The sequence below is a fragment of the Trematomus bernacchii genome, unplaced genomic scaffold, assembly GCF_902827165.1.
Source record: "Trematomus bernacchii unplaced genomic scaffold, fTreBer1.1, whole genome shotgun sequence".
Classification (NCBI taxonomy): Eukaryota; Metazoa; Chordata; class Actinopteri; order Perciformes; family Nototheniidae; genus Trematomus; species Trematomus bernacchii.
Genome location: NW_022987638.1, coordinates 1,109,546 through 1,128,369, shown reverse-complemented (window position 1 = coordinate 1,128,369; position 18,824 = coordinate 1,109,546). Strand labels below are relative to the sequence as shown.

Sequence of the window (18,824 nt, the reverse complement as noted above, 5' to 3'; positions counted from 1 at the left end):
ATTAAAGGCCCACATGTTATGATTCAGTACAGAAATAAAGACAATACAAGGGTTAATTCCTACTATCAATTGGACAAATGCATCACCACATATCTTTCATCCCTTCTCAAGAGCAACACACAGGCCAATCATTCTTCATCAGGGTTTATAATCCATTCCCACATGCTGCATGGCCAGTGAACCGGATCACATGGTAACATACCAAATGATGTTGTCATACACATGAGACTCATCCGTTCAGCGTATGACAAACCTACATGTATCTGATTTAAGGCTGTTTGTATAAAGGAATACAAAGCTAATTCAGCTGTGAAAACTTCACCGTAATTGATGGATGATGAAAAGCTAAAGTTGAGGACACAGTACAAATCTTGATATCTGTATACAACAATGACCTGCTGTGTCACAGAATAGAGTTACAGGGTCTACTGACCCTCATGTTATTTGTATGAATCAGTTCATCTCATTGAGACATCTTTGGTTTCCAGCCAAACTGCAGCAGTTCAAAGAGATCAAACCAAAGCTTCATTTGCCACACACATTTATTTTTTTTAAAAGGTAAATGAGAAAGAAAATGCACTCGCAATCTGAATAAATTCACTTTGCTATTTTATCACCGTCATGTTTTCCATTTATATGACAGTTGTTTTATATCAATATTTTTTTTTTTTTATATGAAGATGAACATCACCTGAGCCCAGAGGCTCTCATTCCAGAGTTCCATGTGAAGAGATCTTCTCTTAAATAGTCTTAGAGCAACCATCTTGCTTCAAGAAGAGTTTCTGGGGATGATTTGAGCCCATATACAAAGACAACAGACGGTTATCTCAAAAGCAGCTCTGGCTGTTTGGCATTCTTCATCCACAACTAATCAAACAAGTCAGAAACAAAGACCATGTTTGTCCCTTCATCTCTCTGAGGGAATGTCCTTGGAAGTGACCTAATAGACAGGGACCGCCTGGGGGCCGTTTAACCTCCAAGGCGCTGTCCCTCTCCCCAGGCAAACCCCCCCGGGCGCTCCTCCGGCAAGGGGTTGTAGTTGGCATCTTCCTCTGGTGTGTCAAACAGCATCTTTCTGTGGGGGACAGAGGAGGATGTAAACGCTGATCTAGAGCAGCAATCAGGCCAAAGTCTACACTCAGTCAAACCTAAGAAGGTTCAGGATCCTCAGAGGAAAACTCAAATATTCCTACACTTTCAAATTGTAGGGTGTATAATATATTGAACAATACTCCAACTAGGATCTGTCAGTAACTCTGTGCAATACACCATTTGACCTCTGTTATCTAGCTTCTACCACACTTCATTCTATGTTACTCTTAATTTAGTTCATAAATAATGCTGCTGCTACTTTTCTACCTGAATGTGTACTTTGTAAATTATAATCTTTTTTATAACGAATGTGTACTTTGTAAAGTACACTTTTTTTTTTTTATGTGCGTGCCTTTTATCTAATCTTAATTTATTTTGTAATCTCTATCTTTACTTTTGCTGTAACAATGTCCCCCTGTGGGATGAATAAAGGTATTCTGATTCTGAATCTTACATGCTTACATCTTCAGTTTTATTCACCAGAAATGTAAGAAGACCCTAGAGACTCACATGATGGACGGGGTCCTCAGCCATCTTCCACCACCCGGCTGGTTGGGGAAAACATCCTCCAGAAAGAAGTACACATGACCCACAGCGATACCTTGAGAACGTTTAAACACATTAACACCATCACTGTTCAGACTGTAGAACACCAACCACCACAACTCGCTCTGGATCTTAGCACATCACTGAAATACTGAGTAATGGCTGCAGGCAATAGGAATAGGTACCTAAAAGATCCACAATGATGGAGTTGCCCAGCAGAAGTGAGAATCCCATCAGCACCCACGGTAGGAAGGGTGCCTGGAAATTGAGCAGGCCGAAGAAATTCATGCGAACGTTGGGGTTCCTCCGGCTCCACACGTACACCAGCATGATGGTGAAGGCTTGGCCCAGGAACACCAGACTCACAAACGTTCCAAATATCTGAAACCTGGTTAAAGAACATGGCACAGACAGGACTCTGGACATGGAGGGTTACGGGAGAACTCAAACATGTCGCTGTCTGACAGGAGCTGACATGGAGCAGCTTTACTTTATGACAAGAAGCTGTCTGAGCTGGGGACGTTTAAGTGGTGGTCACTGGTCAGTAATCAAGAACTGTACTAAAGTACCATTTTGTGGTACTTGTACTTTACTTAAGGATTTCCATTTTATGCTACTTCATACTTCTATCCACTACAATTTAGAAGCCAATTCTTTACTTTTACTCACTACATTTATTCAACACAATGAATTACTAGTTACTTCACAGATTCAGATTATTTGCTAATACAACATATAGATAAACAAATACATAAACTATGATATATAATTAAAGGTTAATATATCCAGTAGTAGTACATAAAGTAACTAAATGAGCTCTGCCTTTACCAGCAGTGATGAACACATTAATGCATGAATAATAATAGTCATCGAATATAGGAGATTCTGAAAGGGGACATTACGCATTAAAAAGTACTTTTACTTTTGGTACTTTAAGTATCATTTGATGCCAATACTTTTGTACTTTCCTTAACAACTTTTACCCAAGTAAGATTTTGTATGCAGGACTTTTACTTGTAATAGAGTATTTTTACACTGTAGTATTTCTACTTTGACCTAAGTAAATAATCAGAGTATTTCTTCCACCTCTGGCATCAAGGGACATCTATACTCTAAGTGGCCTACATGCATGCATAAGAAGTTGTGGAATTGTTCTCTAAAGACCTCACTACCTGCATGTGAGAGTGGTCTTTTATTGAAACATTGTTGGGAAGGATACAGTCATGAGAAGCCCCCCAAAGAGGAACATGAAGACAAAGTCAGCCGTGCGGCCCCTAAAGGAGCCCTCCTCCAGCATGCGACAGTATCTGTACCTGCAACAAAGCGTTAAGGAAATCTACACAGTAACACAACCATTGTACACATCTCCACCTTAACACTGAAGAAGTGCCACACCATAGTATTTGTATCATTGCTCCTACATTAGGATCTGTATGATGTAATATTGACTTTATGTATACAGTCTATGATATTGACACTGTCCTGCCACCTCAGAAGCCACATGGAGGCCTTCCCTGTGAAACAGAAAGTATGCAAACATACTTCACATGCAAACTAAGTGAGACGTGGAACTGAGAAGGATACAGAAATATCATATTGAACAGGAAATTGAAGCCAACTGGACCAAAAAACAGGAAGTTGGTTATTAGTCGCCATACCTACAAAAAGAGAAAGAAAGAGAACATTCATCTGTACATGATAAAAACACAGAGTAGCAAACAAATCCTGCTCATTTCCTTCATTCAAACATTTTAGAGGCTGTGTTTAAAGCTAGGGTGGGTCATGTATTTTAGAAACATGTTGTAGTTAGAATTGAGGAAATACTCCTAACATCCAAACAGCAATGAAAAAATGTAGTGCTCCGATGAAAAAGAAAACAATATGGCATCTGTGGATGTTGCAGGACGGTAACAACTGAAATGACTGTATGTCTACCTGCATGAGCTCTGCCCTGATAACAATGGTCATGTTAGGTGTTTATGTTCATAATAATCATTTTGGGACGGGCTGTCAATGTCCAACATCAAGACTTTCTCTCTAGATGTAAACCCTGTTGGAGCTAGAGCTGTTAGCTGCTCTCAATGGGAACATAGGGCTAGGTGGTTTGAATGGACAGATGCTTGTTGTTGCTTGCTGCCTTCTTCAGTGTTAACTCCCTGAGCTCTAAGTGTTCAAAGAGCTGCAGAGAGCCAGCAGAGATGTGAAACAGGCCACATGACATGAAGGATACATATCAGGCTCACAGCAGTGTGTATCAGAAACTTTACTTTGAAGACAAATATAATAACTCATTGTATTTGTTTGAATCACAGGTGATGACCACTGATCTAGGTAAACTACAGTTTTAATGTAATATCATATAACATTGATTTAACTTATTGTTGTTATGAAATCCAATTAAGTTATCATTTTTGTAGACAAAATTGACATGGATAGTATTTAGAAACTGCTCCTTTCAATATCATCCAGCTAGATGTGTGTGTGTGTGTGTGTGTGTGTGTGTGTGTGTGTGTGTGTGTGTGTGTGTGTGTGTGTGTGTGTGTGTGTACACACATGCGTGCGATTGACAGCAGCTGACAGGTAGCCAATGGGCAATTGTTACGTTTTTGTGCATGAGATAAGAAGGAGACTTTAGCAGGAGAGTTCATGGGGGGGCTGTTGTTGTCATAGACTGCAGACCTAACTGCTTTATGCTTGATTTGATTGGCTGTGTCATTATAAAGCTACGTAGACAGATGCAATCATTAAACCAAACATATACAATTGAAATGTATCCCTTCAGGTTTCAGTTTTTCTTAGGAGGACACCACAGGACACGATTTACAGAAAATATATGTAGCATAATTATGGAGCTGTAGTAGACACATGAAGGCAATTTCATTTCAGCTAAACGTTAACAATTCTATATTTACAGGTAGCTGAGTTATTAAGGCTGTGTGAAGTGTGTGAAATGTTTCTGTGTGTGATCTGCAGAGGCTGAGGATGAGCAGCGGTTCAGATTGCTCACCTGGTAATTCCTTAGAATCAAATCCGGATTAAAGTAGAGCTGAAATGGTGTGATGATCTCTAGTTGCTGTGAGAACAGACAAAATGAACATGTTTTGTACAATAATGATCCAGACATTAATATTCATCTGACAAAAAGCCAAGCAAAGTATCAAACCATTAAACCCTAGTCTCAAAAACTGTGATTCCACAGCTGGATGCGATTTCATAGGTAGGTAGGTAGGTAGGTAGGTAGGTAGGTAGGTAGGTAGGTAGGTAGGTAGGTAGGTAGGTGCAGTTTGAGTGACGGCTTTGCATTCTCAGATTGTACCATAACAAATATAATCAGTTTATAACAACATATGATGCACTGTTAAAGATAAAACTTAGCTTACCAAGTTGTATAATGTACATAAAATAATCTTTAAAATAAAATCTAAACTGATTTTAAAAAAGACCTGAATGCAGTAGGAATACATGGAATATGACAGACAGACAGACAGACAGACAGACAGACAGACAGACAGACAGAGCCCTCCAGGAGCCCCGCTGAGCCTCACTGGTCATATATAACAGGGCTCTGCTGTCAGGGAGCGACACACGGAGCTACCCTGAGACTACCATAGATATGTAACCCCCTGAGGAAGCACACAGGGACACGTCTCTCCTCAGCTGCTGGAGCTACAGCACCGAGCTAGCAGCTCAGTACTGACGTTAGCCTGCCATGTTAGCCGGCAGCAGGCTAACCCCCCCCCCCACACACAGAGAACATGGGAATGTGTCTTACCACTGCAGCAGTCGTGAGGACACAGGCGGTTGTATATGCCCGGGTAACAACAGGAATCTGTAAATACTCCTGCTGTAGGGTCTGGTAAGCCATTTTGGACAGACTGGAAGCTTCCGGCTCTTTCTTGACACGTCATTCCACAAGGCGAGGGTGTTGCGTTCAGGCACATGTGAAAAATCAGCAGAATATCAAGCAGCAACGCTACACTGTATAGAGAGCCATATCAACACCAAACCCTACTGTGATCAGAGGTGGAGAATTACAAGTAAAAGTCCTGCATTCAAAAATGTTAATAAAGTAAAAGTATTAGCATCTAAATGTATTTAAAATACCAAACATTGAAATACTCAAGTAAAGTCACAAGTCTCCCAAAAATGTAGTTAAGTAGCCTACAGTACTTGAGTAAATGTAATTAGTTACTTTACACCACTGACTGTAATGCAGGGGTTCCCAAAATGGGGCAAAGGTATCCCCTGGGGACCCCCTGGGGATCTTGAAGGGGTTCCAGAAGGAAATATTTATTCTCACGAGAATTATATCCATAAGTAGGCCTACCACACTGACAGAATGGGTTATTCTTTTGATCATGGCTTTTTATATACTTTCTGTAAGGAAACATCTAAAAGCAAATATTCTACCAATTTCTGATTTGTGTCAGTGGAAGGGTCATTAACAAAAATGTAAATAAGTTTTCAACTGTAGTGATCACTGATTAATACACTGGGTTACATAATCCAATCATGGAACTACAGGTTGGGGGTATTGTTCCGCACGGACACAAATGTTGACTGTACCTCCTGTGTACTTACTGCGTGTCCTCCCTTTCGCTTTCTCTTCTCTTCTCGGGCTGCGACCCGACAGCATGTCAATTTCTGCTGCTCAATAAAGCGAGATTTGCACCTTCGATGCACCGCCTCCGACTCCCTTCTCTCGGCACTACACAACACAAATTATACTCTAACCAGGACATATGTGTTGCTGCAGGAGAAGAAGAAGACATACTTTATTAATTAATAGGGGAAAGGACTTTTTCCACTTTTACAACCCATTTCGATCTAAATGAACAGAGGATATACATATACATGCACAAACAGAACCACATGCAGATAGTAGAGGTGGCAGAGTGAAGAAGCTGCCAGGGGGCAGTTAGGGGGTCGGGGCTTTGCTCAAGGGCACCACGGCAGTGGCCCAGGAGGTGAACAGGCCCCTCTCCAGCTACCAGTCCACACCCCGTATGTGACGGGCCTGGAGGAGGGTCAGACAGAATCCAAACTAGACAATACATCAACACTGACTGTAGATGCGTTTTCTACTTTCCTGACATGAAAAAGTTGTCTTTACTGCAGTATCACAACACACTGTGTAATGTTCCTTTGAAATACAGTGTGTGCATGTGTGTGTGTTCAGTGCTAGTTTCCTGAACAATAGTGACAGCTCTGAAGCTGGACTGAGGCCTGTGGTGGGAGAAGTATTTAGGGTTTTTACTTCAGAAAGTAGCAACACTACAGTGTAAAAACACTCTGTTACTAGTAAAAGTCATGGACCAAAAGAAAATCTTCCGAAAGTAATTAGCTCAAATGTTGTCAGTATTCTGGTATCAGAGATGACTTTGACTATGTCTGTCTGACCCAGTAAGTCACAGATGTAAGAGATGTGATGTACCAATTGTAGAAATATGTGATTGATCAAAACAAAAGTGATTGATCTTGCCCAGAAAAGTTTCATTTTGACTAATACTCCTTCAACCATGATCCACAGCACCAATACATGTTAGGAACGGGAGCTGCTTATAACATCGTTGTTCTGTATATAAAGTGCCAGGATAAAAACTGGCAGTGTTTCTTTTCTTTCCAGGCAATCTGATACTGTACAAAGTTTCAGGTGTATGGTTAAGGGGCAGGCAGGGACACACAAAGACGTGTTCCCACAGTGAGGACATCCAAACAAAGTATATTTATGACTGTGAGATTTTGTGCCATCTGTTGGTATTGCTCCAGGTTCTTGGTCGATTTATAATATTAAGAGTACACAATCCCCTCTGAAACTGTTATATTCTGCTTTATGTTTTGTGTTGAAAATCGAAAAGTTCCAAAGATTTCCCCTGGTCTGATTTGTGTCAATGTAGGGGTATTTGACATGAAACAGTTTGAACCACTGCTGTAATTAAAACGGTTTGTGTTTCTTGTTTCTTTTCCCAACCTTTTTTGTTCACAATGACACCCTGTACACCCTGGCCTGCAGCAGTTTCACATATCAGACACAACAGAAAGAAAATCTCTTTGTACATTCTTCTTTCTTTAAACTGCCTGCCCCTGAAACATAATGAAACTATTCTGTTCAAGATTAACCAGATTTATTATAGTTCTATTACTATCTATTCTATTAGTTTTTTTTTGAAGCTGTCACTATTTTTAGTCCTCTGTAGTTTACACACACACACAACTTTATTTCAAAAGAACATTACAGTGTGTTTTGATTCTGCAGTGATTCAGTGAAGAGAACATGTCAGGAAAGTAGAGAAACACTTCTTCAGTCAGCGTCCATGTCATTTCTAGATTTTCTGGATTTTTGTCTGAACTCCTCCAGGGCTTGTCACGTTGCTGACAGTCAAACAAATATTTCCTGGTTTGTGCATTTCAAATTCAAACCATGTGAACATTCATACCATTTGTCTGTGTTCAGGTGTGGATTAGGGATTTATTTACCTTGTTTATCCATCCATTCATTTCTATCATCCAGCCAAGACAGCTAGTCTTTACAAATCTGACTTAAAAAGCAAATCAAATGCTGCATGAAAAAACCACAGCACAAATATAGAGATTTTATTAAATGCTTTAATCTTAATAATATTTCTTTAGAAGGTGGTGCAGTGATCTTGCTGAATAAACACAAATCTCTTCATCTCAAAGTATCAATGCTTCTCCAATTGTGCCATCAACTACTCTCTGTGATAAGTTTCTTACATTTTTTATGAAAAAGTATCTGCTCTTAGGCTAGCCCACACTAGTGCTACCCCAGATCCTGCTCCTTTTCTGTGCCCTGCTGTCCTCGACCACTTTGAGCCTGTATCCCTCTCTTCTCTCTCGGATGTAGTCAAGCACCTGCGGCCGACAAACTGCACCTCAGACAGCATTCCCTCTCGCTTTCTTAGAGATGTTTTTGAGTCAGTTGGAGCAAGTGTTTTATTGCTTGTAAACACCACTCTTACCTCAGGATGTGTCCCAGCTGCCTTCAAACATGCCGTGGTGCAGCCATTACTTAAAAAGAAAAATCTCGATCCCTCCATTCTCGCAAATTTTAGGCCCATCTCCCAGCTACCTTTTTTATCTAAAGCCCTGGAGCGAGTAGTCTACGCCCAGCTGCAGTCGTTTTTAACCACACATGGAATCCATGAAAAGTTTCAGTCTGGCTTCAAACCCATGCACAGCACTGAAACAGCCCTTTTAAGAGTTTTTAATGATCTGCTCCTAGCCGCCGACTCAGGTAGCCCAGCTGTCTTGGTGCTGTTAGACCTGACAGCTGCCTTTGACACTGTGGATCACAGCATCCTGCTGTCACGGCTTGAACAGTCCGCTGGCATCACAGGCTCTGCCCTTGCATGGTTCAGGTCTTACCTGACTGACCGTAGCTTCTCAGTGCAGTTGGGTATTTTCTCCTCTGCTAAAGCCCCTCTTACCTGTGGGGTTCCCCAAGGCTCGATTCTGGGCCCCATCCTTTTTTTACTGTACATACTGTACTGCCCCTAGGCTCAATTCTCACTAAACACAATATCCCCTTCCATTGTTATGCTGATGATGTACAGATCTATCTGCCTCTCAATCAAAATGCCAACTCACTACAGCAGTTGATGGACTGCTTAACAGAGATTAAATCCTGGCTGAGCAAAAACTTTCTCAACCTCAACGAGAGCAAGACTGAGGTCATCTTTTTTGGACCCCAACCTCCAGCCTCTCCGGTTGACATTCTGGGCTCTCTTAATAAAAACATCCTCCCCTCTGTCATGAACCTTGGAGTGACCTTTAATAGCGCTTTTAAATTCGATAAGCAGGTCAGCACCGTAGTCAAATCCTGCTTTTTTTAAATACGACTATTGGCTAAAACCAAGTCGTATTTATCTTTTAAAGACTTAGAAAGGGTTATTAACGCCTTTGTTACCTCGAGACTGGACTATTGCAACGCTCTGTATGTGGGTATGGACCAGGCCTCAATTAGACGCCTGCAGCTAGTTCAGAACGCAGCTGCACGTCTTCTCACTGGCCATAAAAAGCGTGACCACATCACCCCAATTCTGGCCTCATTGCACTGGCTTCCAATTCGGTTCAGAATAGATTTTAAACTCCTTTTATTTGTTTTTAAAGCACTAAATGGGCTGGCTCCCGCCTATATAGCCGAACTCCTCCATCACTACACCCCAGCCAGAGCTTTAAGGTATGCTGACCAGCTGCTGCTGGTAGTGTCCAAGACTAGGCTTAAAACCCGAGGGCACCGAGCCTTCGCAGCAGCTGGCCCTAGGCTCTGGAACACTTTGCCCCTCCATGTGAGGTCGGCCCAGACCCTAGGGGTTTTTAAATCGACACTTAAAACTCACTTCTTCTCTCTGGCCTTCACTTAAATCCTAAACATTTGGATCTTATATTGAAAAATAAGGTTATTACTACTACTCATTCTTCTAAATCTTTTCTCTCTCTACTTCTCATATTCTAATAATAATAATAATCGATAATCGATTCTTTCTATCCTCTCTTTATCCAAAAACCTTTTCCCTCTCTAACCTCTCAAGGTTTTATTAGAGGGAAACAGGTTTGCAGAGTGGCTTATCCAGGCAGGGGAGTGTTATGGCCGTATCCACAGCTTTCTCCCTATCTCTCACCAATTTCCAACTAAGGCTCCAGTGGGGACCTTGCTCCCTGCGTGTGCCTCTCCCCCTCTGTTTCTTACTCTCTTACTTGCTACCCTTTTCCCTTAACCTATCCCAAGGGAGTGCTTGTTCTTCCTTCTGTCTGTCTGTGTCTGTGTATTCCAACCCTGTATTCTCATGTTCCGATTAACCCAGCCAAATCTTTCTTTTTGTGTCTATATCGAGGCCGGGATCCGGAGTCGAGGCTGATCCTCTTGCTGTGGTCCTGTGCCCTGGATCCTCTATCCTGAGTTCTGGATTAAGTCGTGGACTTCGGGTCGTGGCTGGGCCTGTCTCTGCAGTCCTGCCTGGGTCTCGTCATGCTGCTTCCCTGATGGCTCCCACAGGATTGTTGTTGACATCTTCGTGGATTCATCTTCTTATTATAGACACATGCATTTCCTAACATTCGGTCTACCTACGCTGTCAAATGTATTATCTCTTCGATTTACACACGGCATCTATTGCACGTCTGTCCGTCCTGGGAGAGGGATCCCTCCTCTGTTGCTCTCCCCGAGGTTTCTCCCATTTTTCCCTTTGAAATGTGGGTTTTTCTCTGGAAGTGTTTCCTTGTACGATGTGAGGGTCTAAGGACAGAGGGTGTCGTTTTCTCATACTGATATTCTGAACAAACTGTGCTGTTGTATTTGCTGTAAAGTGTCTTTACTGTAGGGTATTTTATTATATGTACAGCACTTTGGCTCGACCAAAAATCGTTTAAAAATGTGCTATATAAATAAAACTTGATTTGATTTGATTTGATTTGATCAATACATAAAATGTGAACTCATTTATGTTTTAATTTGAGACTGCTGCCTGTTGAAACAGGTTGTATTTGGTTTTCTGCATCACATTGAGCAATTGTATTGGGTCTTCCGTCTCATCCAATAATCCTTGTAAGATATGCAGATGAAGGTAGTCCTCCCCCCAACAAAAACATGCAGTAAAAAGTGAGGGAAATCGGAAAGATTGGACATGAGGGATGTAGTTAACTGTACGACTGTCCTACCCTTGATTTGACATGACATTTTATTCATTACATTACATTACATTGCATTTAGCTGACGCTTTTATCCAAAGCGACTTACAATAAATGCTTTAGATAAGCCAGTCCTTTGTTAGTATATAAGTGCTTTGTTAGTAATTTTATTGCTCGAAGTGGAGTCGAAAGAGATGAGTTTTTAGTCTGCGCCGGAAGATGTGTAAGCTTTCTGCTGTTCTGATGTCAATGGGGAGCTCATTCCACCATTTTGGAGCCAGGATAGCAAACTGATGTGTTTTTGCTGATGGGAACTTGGGTCCCCCTCGTAGTGCGGGTGCAGCGAGCCGTTTGGCCGATGCAGAGTGGAGTGCATGTGCTGGGGTGTATGGTTTAACCATGATCCATTGGGCCAGATCCATTCACAGCATGGTACACAAGTACCAGTGTCTTGAAGTGGATTCTAGCAGTTACTGGAAACCAGTGAAGGGAGCGGAGGAGTGGCGTGGTGTGGGAGAATTTAGGAAGGTTGAAGACCAGACGAGCCGCTGCATTCTGGATGAGCTGCAGAGGTCGGATGGCACATGCAGGTAGACCAGCCAGGAGGGAGTTGCAGTAGTCTAGGCGTGAGATGACCAGAAGTTGCGTTGCTTTCTGGGTCAGGAGGGGACGTATCCTCCTGATGTTGTAAAGAGTGTATCTGCAGCAGCGGGTTGTAGCAGCGATGTTTGCAGTGAAGAACAGGTTGTTATCTAGGGTCACATCCAGATTCCTTGCAGTCTGAGTCGGGGAAACAACAGAGGGGCCAATGTTGATTGTTAGGACAAGAGTGGGACAATCTGTTCCCGGAAGAAAAAGCAGCTCAGTCTTGTCAAGGTTGAGCTTGAGGTGGTGAGCAGACATCCACCGAGAGATGTCTGCTAGACAAGCAGAGATGCGTGCGACGACCTGGGTTTCAGAACGGGGAAAAGACAGAATTAATTGGGTGTCGTCAGCGTAGCAATGGTATGAAAAACCATGCGGGCTAATGACAGATCCGAGCGAGTTTGTGTACAGAGAGAAGAGGAGGGGACCAAGGACAGAGCCCTGAGGGACCCCTGTAGTTAATTGACAAGGGTCGGACTCGGACCCTCTCCAAGTTACCTTGTAGGTACGGTCTTCGAGGTATTTATGAGGAGGGAAAGTGCAGAGCCTGAAACTCCAAGTTCTTGGAGAGTGCGAAGGAGGATCTGATGGTTCACCGTGTCGAATGCAGCAGACAGGTCCAAAAGGATGATGACAGGGGAGAGGGAGGCTGCTTTAGCAGTGTGCAGTTCCTCAGAGACAGCGAGGAGAGCAGTTTCTGTGGAGTGACCTGCCTTGAAACCAGACTGGTGCGGATCCAGAAGGTCGTTCTGATGGAGATAACAGGAGAGTTGTTTAAAGACAGCGCGTTCAAGTGTTTTAGACAGGAACGGGAGGAGAGAGACAGGCCTGTAGTTTATAACATCAGACAGGTTCAGAGTGGGTTTCTTTAGGAGAGGGTTTACTCTTACCTCCTTGAGACTGTTTGGAAAGTGACCAGAAGTTAGAGAAGTGTTGATGAAATGGGTGAGAAACGGTAGAATATCAGGAGCGATAGTCTGAAGGAGGTTTGAGGGGATAGGGTCCAGAGGACAGGTGGTAGGACGGGCAGAGGTAATGAGGGTAAGAACCTCACTTGGAGAGAGAGGGGAAAAGGAGGTTAGTGTGTGGGTGAACGGTGGGTCAGGTGACCCAGTGGTGAGCAATGGTGGGTCGGAAAAAGGTTACGGCGGACAGGTGCAGAGTTAGAAGAGATTAGTTTGTTATTGCCAGCTTTATGAGTTGTTGGGGATGGAGACAGTGAGAAAGCAAAGGCGGTTAAAAGAGATGTTAGTTCAGATATCTTCCCTGTCTGGAGGTTGAAGTCTCCGAGAAGTACCGCAGGAGGGCCAGTTTCAGGGATGTGTGAGAGGAGATGATCTAATTCCTCCAAGAAGTCCCCCAAGGCGCCTGGTGGACGGTAGAGAACAACAATGATTAATTATATAGGATGGGTTACAGTAACGGCATGGAATTCAAAGGTGGAAGGAGTGAAGTTAGGCTCCATTTGGGAGAGAGCAGGAGACCAGTGCCACCTCCTCTGCCAGTGGGTCTGGGTGTATGGGCAGTGGCGGCGCCAGGGTATGGCTGGGGTAGGCTACAGCCATACCAAGAAATGGCTTAGCCCCACCTTAGCCCCACCATGAAAAATGATGTTAAAGTAAGCAAAATAAAGTCCGCCAACTCGCGCCGAGTAAATTGCACAGACAGCAGTTAGTAAGATTGATTTCAGCAGCCACTTGTCTGGAAATACCGAAGACTAGAAACGGTTTTGAAAACTTTTGTCACGTAGTGATCGTCTTCTCAATAAAACATCTTTGATAATGTCTTCTGGCCAATCAGAATCACGATAACGGCGTGGTGTTGTTGCAGGAAGTCCCGACGGAGAATACTTTTGCTGTAGTACACCTCTATATACATCGATACAACATTACTTGTTGATAGAAATCAACACGTAATGAAATAAGACCCCACGGTTTGATGATTGATAGGTGTGTGGGCTGTCTTTCATTTTGACACACAGAACAATGGGGGCTATCCACCCTTATCCACAATGTAAAGTAATTCACACAGCCTCTTCCCTCTTCTCTGAGAGGAGCAGCAGGTTCAGCTTTCAGAACAAAGTAACAAAAAACTAAAATGGCATTCATTTTTTTAAATGTGTAGTAATAGATTTATTTATTTTTCTTCTCAAGAGAGTACCAGAATGTGTATTTTATGTTAGTATTTCAAAAAATCTCCTGGGGGAGAATCCCCAAGACCCCCCTGCACAGGGGTTGGGTTTTCAGCATGTCAACTCTTTCACCTGTGGGGAAATTGCAGGATTGGCTCCAGGTCGCCCTTTTTATTTACTACAAGACAAATGTGCCTTTTTATTTCATACAGTTCAATTTGGATTGAGACAGGGAAATAATCTAAACCTCACGCGTGGCGTTTCACTGTCAAGGGACGCGATATAGCGTGTATGTAATTACATTGCAAATACTGACCCACCACTGTATGGGTTAGCCCTACCATAGATTACCCAACAAAAATACTCTGGAGCCGCCACTGTGTATGGGAGAAGAAATATGCTGTGGAGAGAGCTGCTGGGGTGGATGTGTTGGATGGAGTAATCCAGGTCTCAGTGAGAGCAAGGAAATCCAGAGACTGCAGGGAAGCGTAGCCAGAGATGAAGTCAGCCTTAGGAACAGCTGACTGGCAGTTCCACAGGCCACTTGTAACTAGATGTTGGATCTCAGTGGAGCATGTGGGATAGACGAGAGCAGGCCGGTTATAACGATTAGGAGATGCACGGGGCCAGTAATAATTGCGAGAAGACACATGAACAGGAATGGAGAATATACTAGTGATGGCAGTTTGACACTGAAGCTTCGAACGGAGCTTCAACCCTGGACTTCCTATTCCATAGAAGCAGTGATTCGAAGCTTGCTTCAAATCACGTGACATATGACGTCAGAAGCAGCAACTGCTTCAAATCACGTGACATGTGACGCCCGAACCAGTAACTGCTTCATTTCTTGAATGAATCAACTCACTGGTTCGCCGTCCAATCAGGCGATTCAATGCACTGCCTTGTCTCTATTCTGACAGGTGACAGGTTGAAACAGTTTCGAATTTGAGCGCTTCAACACTTTATAACCGCTCTAAACAATGCGCAATGTGTGGGTTGTTGTCGTAGTTTGCGTTGTTGCTGTTGAGTTGTTGTTGGTATTGCATTTGAATTGGATCATTATAGAGCAAGCCAGGAAGAAAGATAGGTCGTTCTGGCTCGGGAAACACTTCGAAATGTGGAGAAGTTGTGAACAAAAAGACAATTATGACTAATATAAAAACAGTTCAATAGTTTAAGGAATAGATAGCCCAGTGGATAGAGACGGCGGCCCGAATGTGGTGATGTCCTCTGCGCAGCTGGTACAAAGCCCGGAATGGGTGAACTTTTAATCATTGCTTTTCAACTTTAATACTTTAATAACTGATAAAAGGCCCTCTCCGCCCAAAAAATGTCCAGCACTCTCTAGTCTCTTCTCAATAACCCAATACACACAATTATCAATCTTTAATTGCAAATAGAACATGATATTCAGTCTTAGTGTGTGTGTGCATCGAATATTTTTCAAGGCAAAGATACGTTAAACCCACACAGCCTTGCACTTCGCCAGGAGAGGTCGCTGTAACTGAAGCTTCGAGAAATGAACCTATTTCCGACACAATTGTCCAAGTGGTTCGATGCTTCATTCAAAGCTTCATTTTGCCATCACTAGAATATACACATGTTTTTAGCAAGAGTGGATAAAAACACCAGCTCATTTAAAGTAGGATTTACCTCATCTTTGCCTCCCTCGTGACTCCAACAGGACTCTATTGTCACTACCCGATCGGTCCACCTGCCCGATCTGTACTGCGCATGTGCGAGATGGTCCGCCATATTGGACAACTACATACGGCAACTCTACTAGGACACTTGACACAGTGGCTTTTGGCAAAGCAGAAAAAGAACCGAGAGAGATGAGTTATTATTACAACGTGACTTCACTATTATTTAACAACTCTTTTTATTATAATCCATGTCTCACTTATTCTGACAATGTATTTAACCCCAAATAAAAGAACCCAATAAAAAGAGTTGTTGAATAATAGTGAAGTCACGTTGTAATAACAATAATCTCTCTCGGTTCTTTTTCTGCTTTGCCAAAAGCCACTGTGTCAAGTGTCCTAGTAGAGTTGCCGTATGTAGTTGTCAAATATGGCGGACCTTCTCGCACATGCGCAGTACAGATCGGGCAGGTGGACCGATCGGGTAGTGACAGTCTTTGGGTGTTTCTCAATCGCGAGTACGCTTGCTTGGTAGCACATGTCTGCCGAGCATCTTGCTTCAGAAGCGAGTCAAGAATACTTCCTGGCATTCGGAAAACGAAGTGTGGAACACGCTAGCAAGTGTGCAGGTGTGCGTCATATGAGAGGCCCCGCCTTACATCTTCCGCCACAGATTTGGGGAAATTGGTCCGTGCGCAAAGCATTGTGGGGATTTTAAGACCGCGAAGTCTACTCATGTGCAGCCTCGATATTTCTCCAAACGGAGTACACCGGGCTCGGTAGATTTCCAAGTATGCTGGAGATTGGAACAGTACTTCGGCGGCACTCGATGACGTAGTATGCTTGAAATAGTGGCTCTGAAGCAGCTTTACTCGCGATTGAGAAACACCCTTTGTCAGTCTTTGTCAGTCTGACGCTCCAGGAAAGTGCTACCTAAAATGGACACCTGATTTCTGTGTTGTCACAGCTGTGGGGCCACGCCCCTTTAATTAGTTAACTCTCTGCAGCTGATGGGCCTCAATAGGAAATTGAAACTGGCTCACTCCTGAGTTGTTAATGAAACTTTTTAGTGGCACAATAGTTTACAATTACATTAAACCCTAAGTTATAAATATATGAGTTTAACCCTTTATACAGTTACCCCTACTCAATAAAGCTCTTAGTATTCTACAAATGTTTAAATCAAAGTTAACTCTAGCAGCCAGTTAGTTCAGTTTTAAGGTTTCTGTCAAAATAATTGTCCCAAATTTCTGCCTGAAACTGGAGATCATGATTAATTTGACAAGTATTTTTTAGAGAGACACACAATACAATTGTTATTATTTACCTGGATGACATACTTATATCCCCCAGTCTGTGACTTACTTTGTAATACTTTGAATTCCGTATATTTCTCATTTCCGTTTATCTTTACCTCCACTTCGCCCTTCACCTGTGTATGAATGAATTAAAACGTGAAATAATTCCAGACTGATATGCAAACCAAAGAGTTTGGGTAGATCATGAAGTAGATTGAAGCTCACCTGATCACAAATCTGCATCCTGTGGCTCACCCCACCCTCCTAGAACCATTGGTTCTTGTTCCATTGTCACTGTCCGTTGAAGTTAACAGAAAAATCAAGTCTGCTGTTCATCAAGTATGCATTTATGTATTTATACAGAGTTACACCCTTGGCACACCTGATAGGTGCACATTGTTGGGTGGAGCGTGTGTGTAAGCACAACCTTCATTGAGTTATAGAAACCTGAACATCAAAGAAGAAAAGCAACGACTCCCATAAATCTCCCTTTCCGTTGGTAAAAAAAGAAAAGATCTTCTCTTTTCCAAAATATAGCTTTGATTCCCTCCCTATAACATTGTTTATGAGATAAAAAAACTGTAAATGAAAAACAGTTAAGATGTACAGGTCAGGAAAGTATAAACAGGACTTCCGTGTGCTTCCTCGTTTGCAATTGCAATATATGGAACATTTGTACATGTCATGTTCGTGAACGCAAATTAAAAAAAGTTCTGGTTTGTATAATCACAGCAATTTGTTGAAATGCAAAAATATTTTGTATATTATGGTTTCTGAACTCCATCAGAAAATTCAAGTGCCTAAATGAACACATATAACATATAACTTATGTAACTGCCATTGTTTCTACAAACTGTGGACTTTTTGATGGGTTGCCCTTAAACCTGGTTCAGACAGTCATTGTCCCCAGAGGATGAACCCTGATGGCTTTGTTTCTTTCCTCTAGCGCCCCCAGGAGATTCATGGCTGCAATTTGACCCTCTTATAACGGCAACAATTAGGTCACAACATCAACGTAATGGAACAGCATAGCAATACTTTTTAAATAAAGCAAACCAGAAATTAGCACCATTATTGATTCCCACAAAGCAATTGAGCAGCTAGCTTGTAGCGTTAGCATGTTAGAAACATGTAGCATGGACCTACAGTTAACACAAACATGCTGCCAGGAGGATTCAAATAATGCTTGTAATGTATTAGCAGCCCCACCTAATCTATGATTTCTCTGCTTTCATGAGAGTTCAAATTCCACTGACTGCAACCTCGATTGTTAGAGAGCCGCACCTGTCCCGAGACAAACACCGCTGTACTAGCAAAGAAGAGTGCAAACACGATTTAAACAATTATTGCAAAATAATTGCGGTATCGAGGTAAATGTACATAAATATCTGCATCTTTATACATGTCGTCTGTGTGTTGCTGTGTTTATTTCATGAAACCTTGCAAGGTATTAGGAACCATTTTATAAAAGACGTTAGAACAGCTTAGGCTCCAGTGTGGTGCCCAAATCTCCACATTCAGATTCCCCAGATGAACTGATCTGAAGAAGAGTGGGGAGATGTGTTCTATGGAAAACAGAGTCCCAGAAAGAACAGTGAACTCTTAATGAAGGTCTCAAAATATGATTTCATTGTGATAATGAGAAATACTTGTTAGTGTCCCTAAAAGAGTAATATACATTAAAGCGTTGCAACATTTTACTCTATTTATTACTAAAATGTCTTTTTAATGTCTGTATATTTTTTAGTGTTGAGTTCTGCACCTTTTCGTGCGCAAAATAACAATAACTGAGCACATATTTGCAACATTTACAGTATAAAA

The 18,824-nt window shown here is 42.3% G+C and overlaps 1 protein-coding gene across 1 annotated transcript; it reads right to left on the bottom strand.

Annotated features, from left to right (window-relative positions):
• Positions 1-524: 524 nt before the first annotated feature.
• derl2 (derlin 2) lies at positions 525-5,553 on the bottom strand. The gene is made up of 7 exons (XM_034133159.1): positions 5,411-5,553; positions 4,646-4,711; positions 3,223-3,296; positions 2,858-2,951; positions 1,824-2,019; positions 1,603-1,693; positions 525-1,075 (listed from the first exon to the last, which is right to left on the bottom strand). The coding sequence occupies exons 1-7, from the start codon at positions 5,501-5,503 to the stop codon at positions 970-972; spliced, it is 720 nt and encodes a 239-aa protein (XP_033989050.1). The 5' UTR covers positions 5,504-5,553; the 3' UTR covers positions 525-969.
• Between the last annotated feature and the right edge of the window lie 13,271 nt (positions 5,554-18,824).